Genomic DNA, 22,675 nt, shown 5'->3' on the forward strand with positions numbered 1-22,675 from the left:
AAGCTAGCGGGTCATTGTTGTGAAAGAATCCCCTTCAGGGTGATGAGAGTTTCTTTCACAACAACGACCGGCTCGCTGTACATTATCCCTTACTTAGCATGCTAACATTTGCTAATTAGCAATAAAAACAGCACTGGACAAATTGAAATTTTGACCTGATGATGCTGCTACAAGAAAAGTCCGAGGATCACCGAAGTCATTAGGATTAATCCTCTGGGAACCATGAATCTCTGTACCAAATGTTGTACCAATCCATCCAGTAGATGCAGAGATATCAGTCAGAGGATCACCAAAGTCAGTAGGACTTTTCCTCTAGTAACCATTGATGTATGTACCAAATGTCATGGCAATCCATCCAACAGTTGTTGAGATAATCCAGTCTGGACCAAAGTGTTGGACTGACTGACTGAAATCACTAAAATTGTCAATATTTTATCATTTTTCTGTGACTAATGAATAAATAAGCAAACAAAGAAATACACATGAACAGACAAAATAAGCTGAGTGAGAAGAGAGACATTTTTAAAGAGGAAGTAGAACGAGCCAGATGGGGGGGAATCCATCCATCCAGACTCCCCAGAGGGAACAGCAGAGCGAGGTATTTCCCAGACCCGTCATTTATCCCAGCGCTGGCTGGTAGCCGTTATATGGTCGGCTAATCAACTTTTAGCTTTTCTCCCGAGCAGCAGCGATACTCTGAGAGCTCTAATGAAGACAGACGAGGGTGGAAGTGTGAAGCTGAGATGGATGCTCATAGATCAGCAGCTCCGGAGCGGTCGTAGCTGTCAGTAACAGGGTGGTTATTATCATCAGACTTATTGATCGCTGTATAGGGAGCTTGTTTTACTCTGTCAGGGTGCATGGATCTACCTCAGTTTCTGTTTTGATATTTTATAGTTATTTATGAATGTATTTATTATCAATTCCTCATGTAGTTTTTAAGCTCATAGTATAGTATATGTGTAGAAAAACATACAAGAAATACACAAAAATACTAAAGTTTTGTGGGGTTATTCTGTGGAATAGATTTTTCTAGATCGGAAACATATGAAGGCTTTTAATTTAAATCTGATCCTTTCTGTTCCAGGAATGGATCCGTCCATGGGCCAGGAGAGGAGAACCCCGGTCACGCCGTCCTCGTCCTCCCGCTACCACCGCCGGCGGTCCTCTGGCTCCAGAGACGAGCGTTACCGATCAGGTAAGACGAACGGTTGTCCTTGACCTTACATCTTGTCTGTTGTCTGTCTGTCTCTCAAACACAGACATGTCTTACTCCCACATTCGCCTCACGCACACCAGATGCATCAACATGGAACCAACGGTGTGTTAATGTCTGACGTGCTGGCAAAGAAATAATCAGGATGTTAATTAGCTCCGTTAATCGCTCTCATTAGCATAGAGGGTCATGTGTGATAACTTAAGCAAGACATGGTAACATTTTTTAATTTTACTTTATTTCCAATAAAGACGATGATGTGATTATAATTTGGAGGTCTTGTCTGCATAACTTTGCATATCAATAAGGAAACCTGCTTTTATTACTGCTATAGCTCTTTAATACTTTAATACATATTAATATCACCCATGAGTTATATGTAGAGAAGTACGTGGACATAGAAATACTGAATTTATGTATTCATTATCTTAAAGCAGCAGTAGGCAGAATGTTTTGGCATCATTGGGAAAAAAATCCCATAATAATCTTTCAGCATCTTGTAATTGAAGTGATCTGAGAGAAAACTACACTTCTGCATCTCCTTATGAAGATTTATCTATTTTACATCTATTTTATACTGTATCTTAAAGGGACTGTTTGTAACTTTTTAAGCGTATAAATGTACCGGGTCGGGACACATGCGCGCTCGCATATGCGCGCTCGCGTGTGGTCGCTGTACTCTCCTCCTCTGCCTGCCTGCCTTCACTCAGACAGAGCGCGCGTTCTCGCGTACTCGCTCCACCTCTAGACGTGAACGCGCGCTCACTCCACACTGCAGAAGAGTTACTTTAGCTCTGAGATTATCTAGTGAATGTACAGTGGACGTTTGTGCAGAAATAACTGCTGCAGCTCCTCCAGACCAACAGAGGTTTCCCGTGTGTTGTGAAGTGACGGGGCTCCGCAACGAGACACGTTATTGTCTCGTTACCGACCAAAACTCCGGTGTCTCCCTGCTCTCTCCGGCTGCAGGCGGAGAGAGCAGAGAGACACCCTGCGGAGTCCCGCTGCCTCAGCCTCAATGAGGCAGGAAAACCTGTGCTGAGGCAGGAAAAGCCAACACTAGGATCAGCATTGATTCATGGAGAGACCTTCGTCTGGTCAGCTAACATTACTGCCAAGCAGCTGAAATATAGAGTGATATTGTGCTTTTAGCTGACGTGTGTCTCCTCACTGTTTTGACCGATGCTCGTTCAGGTATATTTAGAGCGAGCAAGCGCGAGCTCGACGCTGACTTTCGTTGATTTCACAGCCACAGGTGTCGCTGTTAACAAGCATTTAAGAAAGTTACAAATAGTCCCTTTAAACTTTATCTAGCTGTAGTCCTCAGTTCCCCAGTTTAGGATGGAGTGAAATAAATAATCAATTTAAGCACATTGGTTTCGGAGAGGTTTTCCACATGTCTGTTTTTGGTTTTGATCCAACACGTTGTCCCTATGAACACCTCCACACTGTGACGACCCTGTTTGATAGTCTCAGTCTTTCTCTGCAGCAAATCCACTGTTTGGCACAAATCTGTGGAGAAAAAAAAGCCTTTTGACAAATCTGTCCCAGCTCTTGCAACACGCATTGTTTGGTTTTGTTCCATCTGGTGTCCAGTAAAGATTAATAAAGGATTAACTGAGGATTTTACATTCTTTTCAGTGACATCTCATTCAAAATTAATCTGTAAGAATTCTCTGTGGTGACATTTTGGGTGTTAGCAATAAAGATCTGCAGCAGTCCAATAAGGAAAGAGTCGAGCTGGAGTTCCTGGACCAGTGGTTTACTTTATTATTCTACTCCCACATGCTGTTGAGAGAGTTTGTTTGAGTTTGTCCTGACAGAAAATAAATCCCGTAAAAACCTTTTAACCCATTAAATTGAAAAAGAAAAGCTGTGTGAGCACCTTGAAACGCCGCGCACACACACTCACTTTCACACACTGCGCCGTCACACTCAGTCAACCACAAGACAATAAACGTGCACTTGAGATTTAAATCACCTCCGTTCACCAACATAAGCACACACACACACACACACACACACACACACACACGAGCCAAACAAACGTACATCTGTGAGCCCCATTCACTCTGACAAATGTCTTACTGATGTCATTATCGGGTCCAGTGTTTGCCGTCTGACAGCGATGGACAGCGTTCAAACAAACCCGGCTGTGGCTCCATGGCAGCGCTTTATCTCCAAACACTAATTTACAAAACGTCTTCTTCGCCGACGCTCCCTCCGACCTTAATGCAGTCGGAAACCACAGGGCCTCGTGGGAGCCGCTGTCAGGCCGGGAATGTTTGTGTACGTAAACTGAATGTGAATAAATGGGAACACGGTGCTCATTGTAACGAGAACAGTGCAGCACAAATACAGCTGTTACTCTACTTCAGTGCTCTGGATGGACGGACGCTCTGGTTTCTCTATTATTTAACACCTTTCCTCAACGTTTACACCGAACGCCACGTTACTGCTGCCTGAAAAATCAACTTCTTTCCTTAGTTAGAGGGTCAGCCCTGCCATGTTTATACTTAGCAATCAGACTTTTTACTTATATAGAAGTAAAAGTACAACAATGGACAAATACTACAAAAATGTAAATCCTACTGTAGTAGAAGTAAAGAAGTATTATTAGCTAAATGTCCCCAGTGGCTGATTCTGATTATTCTGAATTAGATTGATTAAAACATTGATGTGTAAGCAGCATTTTACTGTGGTGAGAGTTTTAACTACTTCATATACAGTTCTGGCAGTTTAGTCCAGTGGTTCCCAAACTAGGGATCGGGCCCCTCCAAAGGGTCACCAGATAAATCTGAAGGGTCGTGAGATCATTAATAGGAGAGGAATGAAGAAGAAACAAAGTTCTGATGCCCAATATATAGAGATTTTTTAAAAAACTTTTCTCTCACCTTTCTTTTTTTTAAGAAATATTGGATAATTTATTCCTTGAAAAGTTATTTAAAGCTGAAGTAGGAGAGATTGGAGCAAATATGATTAAAAAGTTATTTCTATAAAACGGTCACTATATCGTGACAGTAGTACATGAAACAGGTAACCTGAAAAAAATCATGTTCCTCTGTGTCCTCCGGTGCTCCTAACGGCATCTGCAAGATTTCACAGACCGGAGGAAAACAAGCAGTAAGAGCTGATCTGAGGTCTGCTGTCCAGCTGCCGTCTATAAGAGCCGGCTGTCAATCACTCGCGAACTCCGACCAAACAGCCAAACTAGGCAGCGCTGATCAAATATGAATCAATATTCTGTTACTGTGATGCCTATTTCTCTCCTCAGATGTTTTCAGGAACATCTTGTAGTGCACGGTTTAGCTGTAAAATGAGAAAGTTTGTGAACCGGCAGCCATGTTGAGATCAGGTTGAGATGGCTTGAAGGAACGCTGAGGAGTCAGCAGTCAATCAATGGCAGTATCAAACAATAAAGGGTGTTTTGAGAAAGTGTGAGTCATTACAACCACAAGAGGTCCGTGAGCATGCAGCCATAAAAAGCAGTGTGCAAGATTAGCTGTGGACAGACACAGAGATGCACATACACACGACCGATGTCATTATCTCCTGGCGGAGATGATAATAATACGTTGTATATTATAAATGTGTCATGTGATTTACAGCTATGAACTACGGCTGTAGTGGAGTTAACAGTATAATATTTGCCTCTGAAATATAGTGGAGTAGTATAACATGAAAAAGGAAAGTACATTTTACTGTTTATTGTACTTTATTTACTTTCCTCCAGTGATGGGTTAGAGAAATATCCAGATCAGTGGGTTTAGAGCCAAAATGATGATAAATTTCTGTCCATTTTATGTTATTAGACCAATATTATGATATGTATTTCCCGCCCTCAGTGCCGCCTCTGGTCTCGGGGCAGTTGACAGTCTGGTACAGTTAATTTCACGCTGCATTATACAGCAGCAATAACATCTGATACAATCATATGCAGACCTGCTGGATTATCAATCTCAAGCAAGTTTTAAGTATCTACAAGATCATTTTCTGACTGTTAAAAAAATGAGAGGAAATCAATGGCTTTTTGGCAGGCAGAGAAAACTCATTAAAAAACATAAAACACTGCAGTTTGTCTTGGGAATCCAACGCTAATACAAAGTATACTGTTTGTGTGTCTCCAGATGTGCACACAGAGGCGGTGCAGGCGGCCCTGGCCAAGCACAAAGAGAGGAAGATGGCGGTGCCGATGCCTTCGAAGAGGCGGTCGCTGGTGGTCCAGACCTCAATGGACGCCTACACGCCGCCAGGTACGGAAACTCTTTTCCTCAAGTCTGTCACCTTCAAGCTGTCTATCGTTTGAGCATTTTTATTTGACGTTTTGATGTACGTTAAGTGTCTCTTACAGTAGTTATTAAAGCATAAAAGAGAGAAAGATCAGTTTGACTATGAAGTTCATAAAAGCTGCAGTGGTATTGATGTCCTTCTTGTGTCGGTGACGTTGGCAGATGATTGAATCAGATGATGGAGTCAGATGAGCCTTCATTGACTGAAAAGACAGTTTTCTCTGTGAAACCTGGAGATTGATGGACGCTCTGCTCCGTCAGCCAACTGGAAATAGCTAATCATTGCTTTGGACAGTCTATACTGCAAGAAAAGAGGAACTACTTTATTACACTTCTTTGGCATTTTAAGTAGATTATGGTTTTGGAAGTGAACTGGCTAACCTTGGAATAATCTCTCTCATCAGTCTGCTCTGCAGTGATGGATGTCAGAAGTGGGAGGTTTCAGTGACACTTTTATTGAAGAAGAAGATCTGAATACTTCTCCCTCCACTGTTGATTTTCATCCCTGTAGCGTGTCTTCTGTCCAGGGCGGGCGGCGGTGGCAGTCAACTGTGTCTTTATGGTGCTGGTGTCGTTTAATGAGGGCGTTAATGAGGCCGTTATGTCTCTGGCTGCAGGGTCGAGCGTCACAGGGCTTCGCTGAACTAGCCGTGATTTAGACTAACGGCACAAAGAGAAAGCAGCCAAATGTTAACTAAGAGGGTATGTTATTGGATCAATCTGCACAAACGTCGCTCCCCTCGTGGTGCTTGACAAATAGGATTTTGTCAAGAGTGAATTCAAATGTCCATTTTAGGACACTCCTCTCCTCCCTGCTGCTCTTCCTCCATCTGCCTTCTCTTGTTTGTCAGTTCTCATGTTCCTTCTTCCTTCCAATAAAACCAAAACTAGACACAATGCACATTAAAAATAGCAGCATTTTATTCAATTATCATCGGGGAATAACCTCTGAAATATGTTTGGCATTCAGCGGTATTCAGAACTGAGTTAACTTCTAACTGAGTTAAATCTCCAATAGAGTAGCTCTCAAGAATTCACATTAGCAGAAGTTTTTATCGTAGTATGTAAGAGCAAAAACTCAAAATGATTTAAAAAGACAACTCTTAGACCCGGCGCAAATCGGCCCAAAGCGCAGCTCTCATTGCTAGTTTGCAATGGAGTTGAATGAAATGTTTTGGAGGGGTGGGGTGTGGCACAATGAACAATCCATTCGATTTTTGATGGCAATTCAGGATTTTATTTACGGATTCCGATCAGCCTGAGCATTAAGACCACAAGGTATAACACATGCGCAGTGTAACTGCTGACGCGTTGATGACGCGTGACTCTGCCTTCTTCCTCCTTTTGAGAGCAGAGAGATACGTGTGTGGATGTGTGGCGAGACTCTGAGGTGCGTGAGCTGCTGGCCGTCCGCGGTGAGAAAGAAAAAAGCGGTAGATGACGGGACGGTGAGAGACAACGTAGTGTAACGTTATACAGACATAACAAGGCTGCTGAATGAGAGAGGCATCCGCCGATACGTTACACCGAAACACACCGTGTTAATAATAAGCCGACCGCCTCACGGTACCGCCGGCTGTGAGCTGGGATCTGTTTTTAAAGTCAGGTACCTTGGCGGAGGTCTGCGCTCTCCGAGTGCCATTCTAGTTTTCATTGTTTTAGTCATCACAATGCAGGAATCAAAGTCTCTGAAACTCAGTTTGTTTCTGGGGGAGGATCCATAGACCCCACGCTTCGGTTTTGAAATCCTCCCTATTTTTAAGGTCTCGAGGTTGGCAAGTATGGTACTTATACACGATGCACCATATTCACATGATTTCTATGTTTTTATTTTTATTTTTTACACAAAGGGGAGTAAAAACAAGCTGAGAGGAGTCACACATGACACACAGAAACACACGCACACACACACACACACACATAATCCATCTTGCAGATTTAAAAAGCTTGTCCTGAGGGAGCGGTAAAAGCAGTCTGACACACACACACACACACACACACACACACACACTAAACATCCACACACACACACACACACACACACACACACACACACACACACACACTAAACATCCACACACACACTCACACACGGCAGTCTGTCTGCCAGCGAGGTTCATTTGAGGACGGCAGAGTCGCGGGTTGCTGAGCAGCATGTCGTATCGTGCAGAGATGACAAGCGAAGGAGGACTCTGATGAGCTTTTTATTGGTTTCTGACTGCTGCTTTTTCTCAATTTCTCATATTTCAGCTTCATGAAGAGCTGCTGTGAGTCAGGGTCTCTCTCTCTCTCTCTCTCTCTCTCTCTCCTCTCTTTGTGTGTTTGTGTTTTTTTATTTCATGACATCCCCGGGTTGCCCGGCAGCATCTTATTTTTGTCAACATGTTGTTGTTTTGTCACTGGTAGCCTCCGCGGGGTCCGGCTGATAACGAGGCACAGATTCGCCAATCAAGCATGTCAGCAAAGCACCATGGGTAGTTAACATGTTGAGACGGCGTCCAGTCCTACGGCATTTTAAGCTGCAAATGTCAGCTGTAATTCGTGAAAACAAGAAGTGTCTACTTTTAAAGTTGGCGGTGACAAAACAAGGAGACAATCTTTGATATAAAAATGTACTTTCAACATTTTCAAACCTCTTTATGGAGGACGTTGAGTGACAAAATCTAAAGTAAATGCCTCAATAAATAAATAAAAGTCATTGAATGCAGCAAAAATAATATAAAAATAAATGTAGCCATTAATTCGTTGATTAAATGTGACATAAATTGATATTTCTGTTCACGTAATCGTGAACCAGGAAATATAAAGAGTGACAAACGCCGTGTAGAGAGGAGGTCGAGGTGGATGGGTTGGTGAAAAAACACCAAACTTTCGCCCAGGAGACCGGCGTTCGTGTCCCGTGTGAAACCAGAAGTCAACATTGATTTATTTGTCACATAACTTTGGAGTATAACTGGAGTTTTTTAACCCAAACCACAATCTTTTCCTGAACCTAACTAAGTAATTTTGTTGCCTCAATCTAACCAAATAGTTTCCTGTGTAACAAACGGAAATTGACATTCATAAGAGAACGCATGGAAAATGAGGAATGACTTTTTGTAAGATATCATTAGGAACCGTTGTCTGAGGATACGTTGGTGTGGGGGCGGTTCAATCCTCTTCAAATGCAGAAAACACACAATCATTAGTCATTTTAGAAAGCAACCTTCTGTTGTCAGACGAATCACAACGAGATCCTCACGACTAAAACCGGTTTTCCTTTTTGAAAAATCTGACCTCATTAGTTTTATTTCGGTGTAACGACCTGAATGTCTCCGTCCTCTGTCCTCCTGATGAACACGTCTGATTTTGTCTGATTTTTTTCATTTTGTTTGGGTGATTGTTGGACTTGTTTAATGTGTGCCACACACACACACACACACACACACACACACACACACACTCAGCACCTGTGTGTGTGAGAACTGGGTCAGCTTCTGTTGTTATTCATTATCACCACTTACCCTGTAGGCATTATGGAAATCACATGCAAAACATGTACACACACACACACACACACACACACACACACACACACACACACACACTGTAGCTTTCCAAAACAAACTTTACTCCATTCCCCCCCTGCGGCGACTCCACACTGATGGGAGCTCAAACCTTTCCAGACAATAGACTGCGACGTACAAAGATCCTATTGTTCTGTGTGTCTCTAAATACAGCAGATTATAATCTGGATGGGATTAAACCAGACTCTTATTAAAAGAGCAACTATTATTTTTCTATGGTTTCATTTAATTTTCACTTTGGTTCCTCATCCCTCTGATCTGTGTCCCTCCTCAGACACCTCCTCAGGCTCAGATGGCGAGGGTCAGGGCGGCGGCGATGAGGAGGAGGGAGGAGATGGCGAAGAAGGGGACGGAGGAGGCGGCGGCGGAACCTCGTCCAGCCATGGGAGCATCAGCATGGAGCGCTGGATAAACCGGGCCATCCAGGGCACTTCCTCCACCACCACCACCTCCTCCACGGCCTCCTCCTCCTCTTCCTCCACACGCAGCGGAGGCAGCGGGGCGGCCGGCGGCAGGCTGGCCGACGTCCTGGCCCAACACGTCCACATCTCCGCCCACCACCACCACCTTCGCCACCACCATCATCACCACCACCACCACCGCAAGACAGGTAAGAGGTTAGGACGGAGTTTAACAGTCTGTGTGTCCCTAATCCTGCCACCTTTAGCCAAATCTTAACGCTCTTCATCAAAATACAGACATCTTTTAGCAAAGCCCTGAGACAGTCCTAGCAAACACCAAATAATTGAAGCACAGACGCCCTCTAGTAAAACATAAACACCTTCAGCAAAGAACAGAAACACTGTTAGCAAACAAAACACACTGTAATGCCTGCAATACAATAGGAAACTATTATGAGACACCTTCTCACATCTAAAGACAGATTTTAGTCACAGAATATAATATTTTGTAAAGACTGGGGATCTTACAGGGTCACTATTTACAAGACTACAACTAGATTCCTTTAGAGATGATGTCACATCCTGCTCCTGGTGGAGATTTACAAGAAGAAAACCTGCTGAGAAACAAGTGGACAGAAATTGCTGCAGCCCTCCAAATCCCCGATGAGTATGCTAGAGCGAGCGAGTACTGCCGGCAGATTTATATGATTCAAGCCAGCAATCCTCAGCTGAAACGTGCAGATAGCTCGTAGGCTAATAGCAAACATTCCAGTAGTTAACGTTACCTTGCAGGTAGCCCTGTTTGGGACAGTGGTTAGCTAGCTAGCTATAGTATATAGCATTCTCACCGCAGCTGTTTTCCGTCTCCACTCTCTCGTGGTGCAAATGGGAGGACACGTCAAAGAGACGCTCTTGTTCACTCCACAACTCCACCAGTTCCTCCATGGTTACTATTCTACCCCGTTTGCTGCTTCCTGTTTGGCGCTGGAGAGAGCGCTCCTATTGGCTGTTGACGATGTTTCCACGTCATTGAACTTACGATATTATCAGAACGTCAAGACGAGGAAAAAGACTGACTCAAGACAACTCTAGCAAATATGGAAATTATGTCCGCGAGAGTGAAATCGCCTGAAAAGTCGTTTGGTGTGAGGTCGCTGTTAGCTAAATCTAGACACCTCAAACAAACTCCAGACATCTTTAGCAAAGTCCAGACACACTTAGTCAACTCATGAAACCGTTGGCCGAAGCTAGACTCTTTCAGCAAAATCCAGACACCCTTTTACTTTCAGCAAACTTTAGAAAACTCACGCAACGAAAGAGAGGTACTCAGCCACATTCAAACATATTTCACAAAGTCCAGACACCCTTAGACGTCTCTGGAGAAATCTAGATCTAGATTAGAGTCTTTTAGCAGAGACCAGACCAAAGGCTCAAGGCGACCTTGTTACCTAAACCTAAAAAAGGTATACGTCTTTGTATCAGGGATCATCCAGAGGTACATTTGGTGAGTTGTGAGCAAAAGAAACTCCATTAAATCAGTCCTTCATAAACAGTATATATGCATATATTACTTTTAGCTTCTTAAGAACAGGATATAAACAGTGCTCTTAAACTATTCCATATTTTGCTGAAGGATCCTCATAAGACCCCGTGGAGGTCCCTGAATCCCAGTTTGGGAACAACAAGGCCAAAAACATGAAGCGAGGAACTTCAAAGCTCGTCTGGTTCGGTCTTTAAGGAAAGAACTCATCCTTGAGTTTATTTAGTTGAAGGTAAAGTTAGTTGGCTGTTGAGAGGTTTCTAATAAAAGTGTGTTTGGCTGGGAGGAGTGTGTGTGTGTGTGTGTGTGTGTGTGAGGGGATCAGCATACAGTAGTGGGTGGGTGGGCTCACTGTGTTTGAAGTTTGAATGTGTGAACTGTGGATGTTGGGTGGTGACGTGTGTTTATCTGGAGGGTCGTAGCTTGTTGTGTACAGTGCTTCTGCTTCCTGTGTTAACTTTGGTCTGTTTATTATCTTTGCTTTGTGTCACATGTCTGAAATGACGGCAGCTCTACTATTTGGATTTTCTATTTACTTACTTTTTTGGAAACTTAATTTTCTCATTGAGTCTAATGCCCTCACAGTCCTGCTTTTTAAAATAGATTTAACATCATATTTAGCCTTCAGATTTCTTTCCTCTTTAAAGAACATACTTTTTTTGGTCATTCTTTGTTTTTTCCATGACAACAGTATTGTTGATACGCCAAAGTCCACTGAAAACATGTGCTATGTTTCATGGTCTACAGGAGCCAAGAATCAGATCTGTCATGATGCTCTTTTGGTCATTTTGTTGTCTCTTCGCATCCGGTTGGTTTTTGCCAGACTAACATGAAAAACCCAAAGCTTGGGATATACTTTTTTTCTGACTAAAAATGACATGGACATATAATCTTTAATATTTTTTTCAGTATCCTGTGACAAATAATGTATCTTTAAAACATCAACGTTTAATGTGACAAGAAAATCAGCCCTGTTTTTCAGATAATCTAGTTTTGTTTTTTCAAGATTTATTTTTATTAGCGAAAGGCTTATTTTACAATTCAATTCCAACGTGTATCAACATTTCTGTTTTGTTTTTAAAACAAATATTGAAAACAGAAAAATGAAATGAAATGAAATGAAATTTAATTTAATTTAATTTAATTTAATTTAATTTAATAATAAATAAATAATCATAGAAAAAGAAAATGTGGTAATGATATATTATTGATAATGAACCTATCCTTGTATCAAATATACTTTAACTACATAATAATAATAATAATAATAATAATAATAATAATAATAGTAATAATTATAATAATAATGAGTAAATGAAAAAGTAATGATGGAAATGATAAAGAAAAATTAAAATAAAATAAAAAAAATACATCTTAAAAAAGAATACATATTGAATAAAATGTATATAAATAATAAACACACATATTTAGTGTACATACACGTTTATAAATCTAAATGCGTCAGTAGCAGTCTGTCAGTCTTCGTCTGGGGGCGGTAGCCTATTAAAAACTACAGAACCAAAAGAGTCGCAGGTGAGCGAGACAAACCGGGTCCATCCCCTGTGAGTTCATAAATGTGGTGATTACGATGATGCAGTTCATATTACACCTGTTCCCCTTTAAAACTAAAGCCTGGAGGATTTACAAAGGAACATTCAAACGTACAAACCACAGGACAGATTGTGAACTCCTCACCTCACTAAACACACTAAACACACCACACTCCTGCATAGCTGAAAGGGCACCAGCACTACAGCAGGGTGGAAGTTCCTTTCCCACTGCTTCTCCCGCTGTTAGCTGAGGTAACGTCGTGACTAAATGCTAAATTGTTTTCATGCTGGTATCCAGCTCTGAAGATAATGCACGGACAGACACAGAGAGAGCCCCCCCGCCGGCTCCACCCAGCCGGCGTTCGGCTCTTCCACAGCTCAGATGTGACGGGAGAGGAACTGTGTGTGCGGCGCTGCTGGTTCGCTGGTTTGTTTGTTTCCACTGATTTCCTGTGTCACCTGTTCCCCGCAGTCTCAAATTAGCAAAGTCAGAATAGATGTTTCCAAAGGAGCAGCTGCTCAAAGCATGTGGGCCTCCGCAGAACGGCACTCAGTCTGGTCTAAAGGCAAGGCAAGGTTATTTAAATAGCAGCAACAAGGCAAATCAAAGTGCTTTACACAAAACATCAAAAAGCATCGACACAAAGAGCAAAAGGAACACATCAAAAAACAACATTCAAATATAATTAAAAACAGCCAGTAAACAGCCAAGAGAATAAAATTAAAACAAGCTAAAATAGAATAAGACGTAAAAATAATACAATAATTAAAGTTACAGTGCAGTGGAAGAAATGACTAATTATTTGGTTTGAGAATAAACTGAGAAAGATGGTGAAGATACCGGAGGAAAACCTGTTGCTGTTGTTTGAGCTGTTAGCACCGTTAGCTGTGAGCTGCCGGCTCATCCGTCTCCATGTTGAGAGCCGTGTGGAGGCAATAGATATGCTCTGAATTTCTCTACAGAGAGGCAAAGGCCCGCCCCTTCCGGTGTTTTTTGCAAGTCGAGAAAGTCTACTTCAACTACATTTATCAAAGGAAATATATTTGTGAACCTCCACCTACTCATGTGGCTTCTTTTGAGACTGTTTTACCGTGCTGTTTTCACACAAAATACACAAATTCAGTGAGCATGTGACTCGAAAAATGTCATATCTCATAAAACACAATGCACAAATAAATGCAGAGTGATTTAATAAATAGATTAATCTCCATCAGTATCTGTTATAATTTACAACTTGTATATCATCATTTGTAAATTCAATTCAATTCAATTAAATTTATTTTTATATAGCGTCAAATCATAACAGAAGTTATCTCAAGACGCTTTTTATATAGAGCAGGTCTTAGACCATACTCTATAGTTTAGAGACCCAACAAGAGAACACACCAAGAGCATTGCATTGCACAACAGTTGTATGAACACATTGTCATCCATCCATTATCTGTAACCGCTTATCCTATTCAGGGTCCACCAGCTAACCAACCGACCAGCTAACAGTGGGCGAAGGTGGAGTTGGTTTGGTAGATTTTGTCTGCTTTATGTGTTCATTCAGTCTTTTGTCCAGACTCCTCTTTGGTTGTAGTTTATAGTTTGGTTTCTATATGTTTCATAGCCATCTCTGACAGTTACACATTTCCATTACATCACATCATTGTTGTACATTTATCAATTGGCGTAAAAGTTTCATTGAGTCTTTTCTTCTTGTTTATCACAGAGGAAATCCTGTCGTTGTGCACACGTGTGACCTACAGCTCTGTTTCTCATTTCCTTGTCCGGGGCCAAAGCAGCAGGTCTCCAGTGTTTTCAGCGTGTGTGTGTGTGTGTGTGTGTGTGTGTGTGTGTGTGTGTGTGTGTGTGTGTGTGTGTGGGGGTGTGTGTGTGTGTGTGTGTGTGTGTGTGTGTGTGTTAATACTTCAGAGAGATTGTTTTGCGTACGGCCTCGTTTTTCATCCAGCTCTTATCGGAGCAGCTCGGCCTGTATCATGTAGATAACTTTCTGTTCCCTCTCCCCGATCTGTCGTCACTCCTTTCATCCCTTTTACGGGATCGTTGTGGACGATCTGGTTGTTCTGGTTGACTTTTGGCTTCTGAGTTTAGGTTCGACAGAGCGCACTGTGTTTGTGACACCTGGTGCCTCTTTTGTTTCAGATAACGGCACTAAGTGCTTGTTTGTGCTGCTGTTGCTATGTGATTATTGAAAACCCTTTAGAGACACATGGTGCTCTTTGAAAGTTGAAATATTTCTAATCTCAAGCACCTGAGAGCAATAAAATAAACACAAATACAGATTCTACGTTGCCCCTTAGTATATTGATGATTGATTTAATTTAAATGTCAGGTACAGATCTAGTCTTTTCACAAAAAGTACTAGCTATACTATACTATAATGGCATGCAATTCTGTATTATAAAAAAACTGACTTGCAAATATGTATGTATATATTTTTTTCTATAGCATGATAAAGTTTAATAGTAGTTTAACAAGACTGATGTGCTTTTTAAGGTAGATTTGTCTGGATATATAACGCTGTGTTCAAGACTCCAGCGCTGTTAAAGTGAGGTTCCTGAATGACCCACGACTTGACACCACTTTTCAAGATCCCCCCTCCCTTCTTGTTCCTCACATGCAGGCCTTTTAACCCACCTCTCCTTGAGGAGGAGGAGGAGGGCCGTGCCAGCTGGCACGGTAGAGAATGGAAACTCTGGGCCACGACGCTCCGGTAAGTTGAGATCGGAGCATGGCTGGCAGAGAGAAGAAGCAGGGTCAGTCTCCTGCCATCCCTCGGCTCACGGCAGGGATGCTGAATTTTCCCCTTCATAAGTTTCAGTGACTCTTCCCCCCCGAGTGTCCTCCGTCATATGCTTGCTGTTCGAGTCGTGCCCCTCGTTGGTTGTGCCCTGCTAAGTCAACTTATGCTTAGCAGTGTTGTGAAAGTGCAGAAGAAAATATATCAATGCTACCCTCACTAGCATTGAGCGTTGCATGAAAGTGTTTTTGTGTGGATTAAAACACAAAACAAGCTGTTGCATTCAGAGTGTGAATTGTTGTTGATGAGGAGAATCAACAATGCTTTTAAAGAGGCTAGATAGCAGCTTGTATGAATGAGTCTTCCCTCTTTTCAAGGTTACTCTGTTTTATTGATTTGACTAATTATGCAGCATGTTTTTTTTAGTTGTTTGCTCAGCCAGAGGCAATCTGCTTTCAGAACGGCTTCTCATCTGAGCCAGAAAGCAGATGGTGGAGGAATGTAGGCCGTCTGCCTGCGTCCTCTTTTCGGTTTTGTGGGGGTTTTTTTTGTTTAAAACAGTATTCTTAAAATGCTGTATCAAAGAATGTTTCACCTGCTTTTGTGTGGTTAAGAAAGGTCCTCATTAACAGACTTAATAATATGGACTCACTGTGCACAAAAGAGGTTCAACCTGAAGACTCCATCAGCCAACTCGCTGCTTGGCATGTGAAAAGGCAGCAGCTGACTCTCTCAATTTACTGAAGTGGCTCCCTCCGTTGAGAATACAAAGCGATCCGCATCGAGCATACAGTTAAAGAAAAGGCTGAATACTCGACCTTTTAATCAGCCATTCATCACTGTCAGAAAAAGAACACATATACCCTGAATCCATTAACACCGTTCTGGAAGCGTTCCCATATTCAATGTAATTAAGGCTGCAGTGTTGGGATTGCAGAGCAGCTTAGCCTCCAGGTCGGTGCTGTATATCTGTCAGGGGAACGCTCTCTGGCCTCTGAGGAATAACAGTTCAGCAGCTTATTCATCAGGTGTCTCGTAACGCTGATGTGAGGGGAGTTTTCGCTGCGGGGACGTCATGAGATGCAGAGTTGATTGAGGGTTTCTTCCTACATGAGCTCTCTTGACTTGTAGTTCTATAAATCCTGCCTTCTTTCACTTGAAGTGCAGTTTGGATAAAGTCTGATTTAAAGGCAAGGTATGTTCACTTGTATGGTTCTTTCATCAACAAGGCAATCCAAAGTGCTTTATATGCCGTAAAGGCCCAGACACACCAACCAGATATCAAAGAACTAACCTTTATCTTGGCCAAAAAGTTGCACTCGAACACACCGTTAAGACGACAGCCGACGGCCAGTTAACACTCTCCACACCAGCAGGCGGCGGTAGTCTGTATTCATCATTCAAAAAGGGAAACCGGAAGACCGAGGACGGCAGATATACAAGCTGAAAATATTCTAAATATAGCATACTCTTAAACTGATATAGATTTTTTTAGGTGTCTAAAATCCTTTTTGCTGCTCCCGTCCACAGCCGCTTCACCTCGACGTCAGACAGCCCTTTCCGACGGGGAACTGAAGCCGTTATATCGCTCTCTTCAAAGCCACCAGACTCCATTCACAAAAACAGTAATTTTACGTTGCAGAACACAGGAGTAGAACAGCGAACCAACCCTTTCAGTTATTTCCAAACTTAGCACAGCTGACGTTGACTCAGCTAGAGCTAGCGTTCACATTATTCATAACCTTATTGATTAGCTTACTGTGGTAACATACGTCACGGCTGAGTGGCTGTTTCCATTTGAAAACCCCAGAAAAGAACGCATGGATTGGAATGATCAGATGAGATGAAGCTGAAAAATGAGAAGAGCCTTCTGTGCTTTCCTCACGTCCATTTCTGATCTCGTGCATTGATTCGCCTAAGCTAAACAGCCAATCAGAGTGATTTCTCTCACCGACGAGCTCCGCCGCTGATTCGACATGCTGAGTCGTCCAAAAAATCTCTAACCTGGGCAGACCAGAGCCGACGTTGTGGGACACACCGCAAAGACTAGGTTGACAGACGCTCACCGACGACCCCAAACTGGCCGTCGGTGGACCATCAGCTTGGGGGCTTTAACCTCACCACCACCCTCTCCCTGCACCGTCACACTACTAGCTACATATCTAGTAAAATGCTGCCATTCTTCTGCAGATTTCAGTCACTATTTGCGTGCTCGTCTTGATAGACGGACTCACTTATCCACAGAAACGCCTCAACAAGAGTTTTGGGATGTGATGAAGACATTTCAACATGCCACCAGTCAGTATCTTAAACCATCAAACCACCTTTAAACCCTCCTTGACCCATGCGGGGGGGAGATGGAAGTGTCCCTGAATCAGCCTCCTTCAGCCGACCTGATTGGTATTCCAGCGGCGAAGGAGGCATTCATCATCATCCTCCTCCTCAGCCAGGGCTGATATTCCTCGCCGTCACACATCATCATAAATACATTCTGATGAGGTCACTGGATACTCGTGCATGTCACACACACACATTCAGATAGATAAACAACACGCGGCTTCATAGAGTGCATGTCTAGCTCGCTGTAGCTCAAACAGACAGCCCAGATGTTGCAGAGACAGAACGTACAGCGTGCTACAGTAATTAGCATGCCTGGGCTGTGCGCTGCAGTATTGATATGCAGTCCATGTCTGGATAAAGAATTCTGTTTGGTCTCGCTGGCGTTGACTCTTCGGTGCTTTGCTGGGAATCATTTCTCTCTCTCTCTTTGTCTCTCCCCTTGTTTCTTCATCCTTCCACTCTCCAGTTTGACTCTTTCTCAGCCTTTCAGATCATGTTCAGTTCAGTCTTAGTCAGCGTTATTGGCATGACTGGATGGAAGAGACATGACATGAATAGAAGAGAACAAACTTTTCCATCTGTTGGTATGTTTGGTATAAAAGTAGGCTCATAGAGCTATACACTAAAAGATGCAGATACCAAACAGAAATGGAGGAAATGAAGCGACAGAACTTACACACTAAGTTATAGACCCTTTTTGTGTCGACGTCATGATGACATCACAGTGTACAGTTAGCTGGAGGCTAAACAAAGGAAAGACTGGAGGCTAATGGTACGTGTCCACAGCCTCCGTGCTTTCCACGCTCCCCATTCAGTCTATGTAAGCAGCCGCGCAATGCATTCTGGTAGCGCGACGTCGCAATTCGAGAAACGGAGCGTCACAACGCCCGCTCCTCATTTGCATAAAGTTGCGGGCTCGTCTACTTTATGTTAATCACGGGCGTCCGACGCGACTCTCCGCCTCTCGAAACTCCCGAGAATCTTTTAAAATAAACGTTGCTGATCCAAAATAAAGACAGATTCAGCAACTGCGTGGATTATTTCTCGCCTCAAATGTTTTCAGAAACACATTTCAGTGAACTATTTTCGTGAAATAAGAGAAGAAAGTTTCCAAACGAGCCTCCATACTGGTTCCGGTTTGAAAGCTGGGAGCAGCAGCCAACGGAGGAAAAGCGTTCGTCCAATCAGGTGGGGAGAGCCTTGTGTCTAGTGACACACGCCCATCAAGCGTCCAATGTTGGAAAGCTCCGCGTCCCCTCGCGATAAATAACGCCCCTGTGGACACGTACCATAACGCTAGCAGTGGGCTAAAGTTACACATCTAAAATGTCATCTTGCTGTGTTGTTGGGTGTTAGAATCCAGATATCACAGAGGCTACCGTTGAGATGACAAACTGTGATTCGAAGCTTTAGCAGGCTACAATATCCCGAAACGTTTCAGAGATGGAGAGTAAATGTTGCCGTCTCCTCCTCCTGAAGTTTTCTCCAGCGGCGTCGGGGTCGGCTAATCTGGTCCGTTTGTTAATGTGAACTTTGTCAACTACCACTGGTGATCCTGGAGAGTGAGTGACAGCACATGTTGAGAGAAACAAGTATTTTCTTCAGCTATTGTTAAAAATACAAGCCAACAATACTTGCTAAACAGCGTTAACTAACATGTTCAGAGAATTATTCTGCCTCCACTTAACGCTCCACCCACAGGATACGTTGTCATGGTTACTAACAGAAAAGAGGTCTATAGGCTGCTATATTCAACAGAGACAAGAACACTAGCTGAAATCCAGTAAATGCAATTTAAAGTAGCCGTTTTATAATGTGAATTTGGCTTAAAAGACTTCTTTATAGTGTTAATTAAGGTAGAATTAGCAACTCAATATACAGCACAAAGTAAGTATGGTGTGTAGGTAAATATGGGGCGGACTTGGCTGAGGAGATAGAGCGGTTCAATAATCAGAAGGTCGGTGGTTCGATCCCTTGTAGTAACATGTCCAAGTGTCCTTGGGCAAGATACTGAACCACAAACTGCTGATTGTGAGTGTGTGTGTGAATGTTTATAGCTCCTGCTTACTAGAATAAAGCTTTATATAAATGCAGTCCATTCAGCGTGTACTTTATGTATTTCTCCCAGAGAGAACCAGCGATGATGAAATATTAAGTAAGAGGGAGACTGAGAGATGAGAGCAAAAACACATCTTTGTTCTATCGCTGGCAGTTTGTAGGTTTTGTTTCTTTGGAATACTGAACAACATGTTTAATTCAGTTCGATTGTGTTTGTACGAGTGGAGAGCAGTCAGAGTACATATAAAGTATAAGTATTACTAGCAGACGACTCACGGCATGCAGTATGTTTTCATAATACACTATATGACCAAAAGTATGTGGACATTATGTACTAACTGATATGAAAGAACTATTGAAACAAATTCCTGAATACCTCTCTCCATTCTTTCTGGTTCCCAACCTCTACTTCTTCTTCTACTCTGTTTACTGGTAGATTACAGCCATGCGTAGCCTATAGCGCCAACTTCTGACCAAACGACGCTGTAGCCGAGTTTATTTTCTCCAAACCAGCTGATGGAAACGCATCTAATTCATATTTCTTTTTTTTGCGGCATTTCAAAAGTTCACTTAAAATTTGCTTGACAATTGAATGGAAACACGGCTAGTGTTGTAGAGGTTTTCATTTAATCATATGTTTTAGCATTTAGGTCATAGCTAGTGGTGGTGTTGTACTGGAGGTGTTTTTAATATTTTGCCCCCCTCGTACGTAAATAGGGAAGACAAAAAAATAGAACTTGAAAAATGTTTTTTTAAAGAAATCATCATTAGTGGACTCGGAGACGGAGTGGTTTCTTTGTGCACATGAGCAGCCTTTCAAAATAAAAACATTCAAGTGTAACTTGCTCTGCTGCCTTTCCACTGCGGGAGCCTGAAGTAGTTTGATCCCCTTTATCTTCTGGTCCTTGCGGGGAGCGGGGAGGCGAGGGTTCCTCGTTTAAGTCCTCTAAAGTGGCAAGCTCTCTCAGCGTCCGTTTCTCTGAGGTTTTAGAAGTAGCATAAAGAAAACAGGCACACCCTCCACGCTTGATTTCCAATGCACTCAAGTGCATCTCTGAAATGTCAACTTTTCATCAGTAAATTGTTTTTTATCTTTGTCGTAAATACCTTGCACTCCTTCTACTTCTCATTCGTTTATACTTAAATGCATACATATTTATACATGGCCACGTAATGAGGTTCATCTTGTCTTTGATTGACCTTTCTTTATCTCATCTTTGAAAATTGTGGTTGATTATCATGCATATTTTACTTTATGCATATTTTACAGGGCAGTGCAGTGTGTTACCAGACTATTGTTTGAATACCTGGTGATTTCAAGCTCCCACTCTGCTGAGGTTAGCAAGACACTAATGGTGTTTATCAAATCTGAATGGTTCAGGAAAAGAGACCATTTGGACAACAAACAAAAGATGTGGTTATTGCAGTTTTTGTAAGGAGAAATCTTTGAATAGTTTCGGGTTTACAAACAACTATCTTTGACCATTTTTTGTTGACTACGTTTTACTTCTTCTTAAACAAAAATAAAGCAAAATCATGCAACAATTTTGAAACGAGCACAAGACATTTTTGTTGTCAGACACCTACAGTAGGGGTCAACCTCCGGGTCTGACAAGTGAAGCCAATGCTGAAGTGCCTTAAACTAGCATTCTTTCTAACAGCCAGCAGGGGGCGACTCCTCTGGTTGCAAAAAGAAGTCTGATTGACTAGAAGTCTCTGAGAAAATGAGCCTACTTCTCACTTGATTTATTACATCAGTAAACATTGGTAAACATGAATTTATGGTCTCAATCGCTAGTTTCAAGTTTCTGCTACAACCTAAAAATCGCAAGTTGCTTTAATGCGTTAAAGAAATTAGTGGCGTTAAAACGAATTTGTGTTAATGCGTTATAATCGCGACAGCCCTACTGCCAACATGTTCCATTGAAGTGAATTGATTGAGACTCAGACTGAATGCAAAGGGCCAGTAAACAACACCGCAGGCTGCACCAACATGCATCCCTTTTTTAGATTCAACACACATCTTCCTCCCCGCATCATTTCATGCTCCGACCACTCAAAGTAAAGATTCCCTCGGGCAGAACAGTAAACACCGTTTGATGTTGTCGAACAGCAGCTGAGCCTCTTGAAAGAGGTAAATGTGAAAAATGTTGAGGCATGGTGGGAGCTTTGAAACATCAGGCGCACCAGATAGGCTGAAACACAATCTAAATGTAGCACAAAACACGGGGGGAGAAACGACTTAAAGAGTGAACGTTATGGTGTGGGTGTTGATGGAAATGGAGTCAGCGAAAGGCGGGCGTCGCAGTTTGTGATGGTGGGTAGTTTGTGAGTCGTGGTGCTGGTTCTGGTGGATTTTCTCTCTATATTTGTGAAGTGTGTCGGATCACCAAGTCCCAAACATCATTTCCCTGAAGGTTTCTTTGCAGGAAGTCAATGAGAGATCATCCAAACTCCTCACCGTGTGTTTTAGCTCAGCGACTAGTTTCTAAATGCTGCCTGTAGTTTGATAGATAGAGTCCATTAGAGAGTGTAGAATTCATTATTTATAAGTCTGAGAAGAAATAGCTGTATCTTGAAGTCGCTTTAATTGCTGGAAGTTATGAGCTTGATTCTTTTTCTGTTATGTTTTGTTCTTTTCTCTCCCATGTTTGGTCTCTAATTGGACACAAATATCAAAAGTTTCATCCAACTTTAGATTCAATAGGAATCAGTTTTCTTTTGAAGTCACTGAGCATAAGACATCCCTCAGTTTACATTCATTCATTCATTCATTCATTCATTTATTAGCACAATGATTCACATGGTTTTTGCCCTCAGACTAGTTTACTGAAGAGTACAGCTTGCTAAGACTCATAATCTTCTTTTTTTTCAAATGTTTTCAGCACATGCACGTTAACAGTTAAAGTGAGTGTCACATGACCTGACACTTCAACTGCTTTCAGCACGTAGGCCCTGATCACACAGA

General features: G+C 42.3%; 1 protein-coding gene across 7 annotated transcripts in view; it reads left to right on the top strand.

The window, feature by feature from the left end:
* The window catches only part of LOC119498129 (disco-interacting protein 2 homolog C), a 213,938-nt gene that overhangs the window by 118,121 nt on the left and 73,142 nt on the right, over positions 1–22,675 (top strand). For all 7 annotated transcript variants that reach the window (XM_037786663.1, XM_037786661.1, XM_037786665.1 and 4 more), the window contains exons 3-5: positions 1,088–1,198; positions 5,344–5,469; positions 9,346–9,681. In XM_037786663.1, coding sequence (XP_037642591.1) covers positions 1,088–1,198; positions 5,344–5,469; positions 9,346–9,681 — 573 coding nt within the window. The remainder of the gene's footprint in view (positions 1–1,087; positions 1,199–5,343; positions 5,470–9,345; positions 9,682–22,675) is intronic.

The sequence above is a fragment of the Sebastes umbrosus genome, chromosome 12 (assembly GCF_015220745.1).
Source record: "Sebastes umbrosus isolate fSebUmb1 chromosome 12, fSebUmb1.pri, whole genome shotgun sequence".
Lineage (NCBI taxonomy): Eukaryota > Metazoa > Chordata > Actinopteri > Perciformes > Sebastidae > Sebastes > Sebastes umbrosus.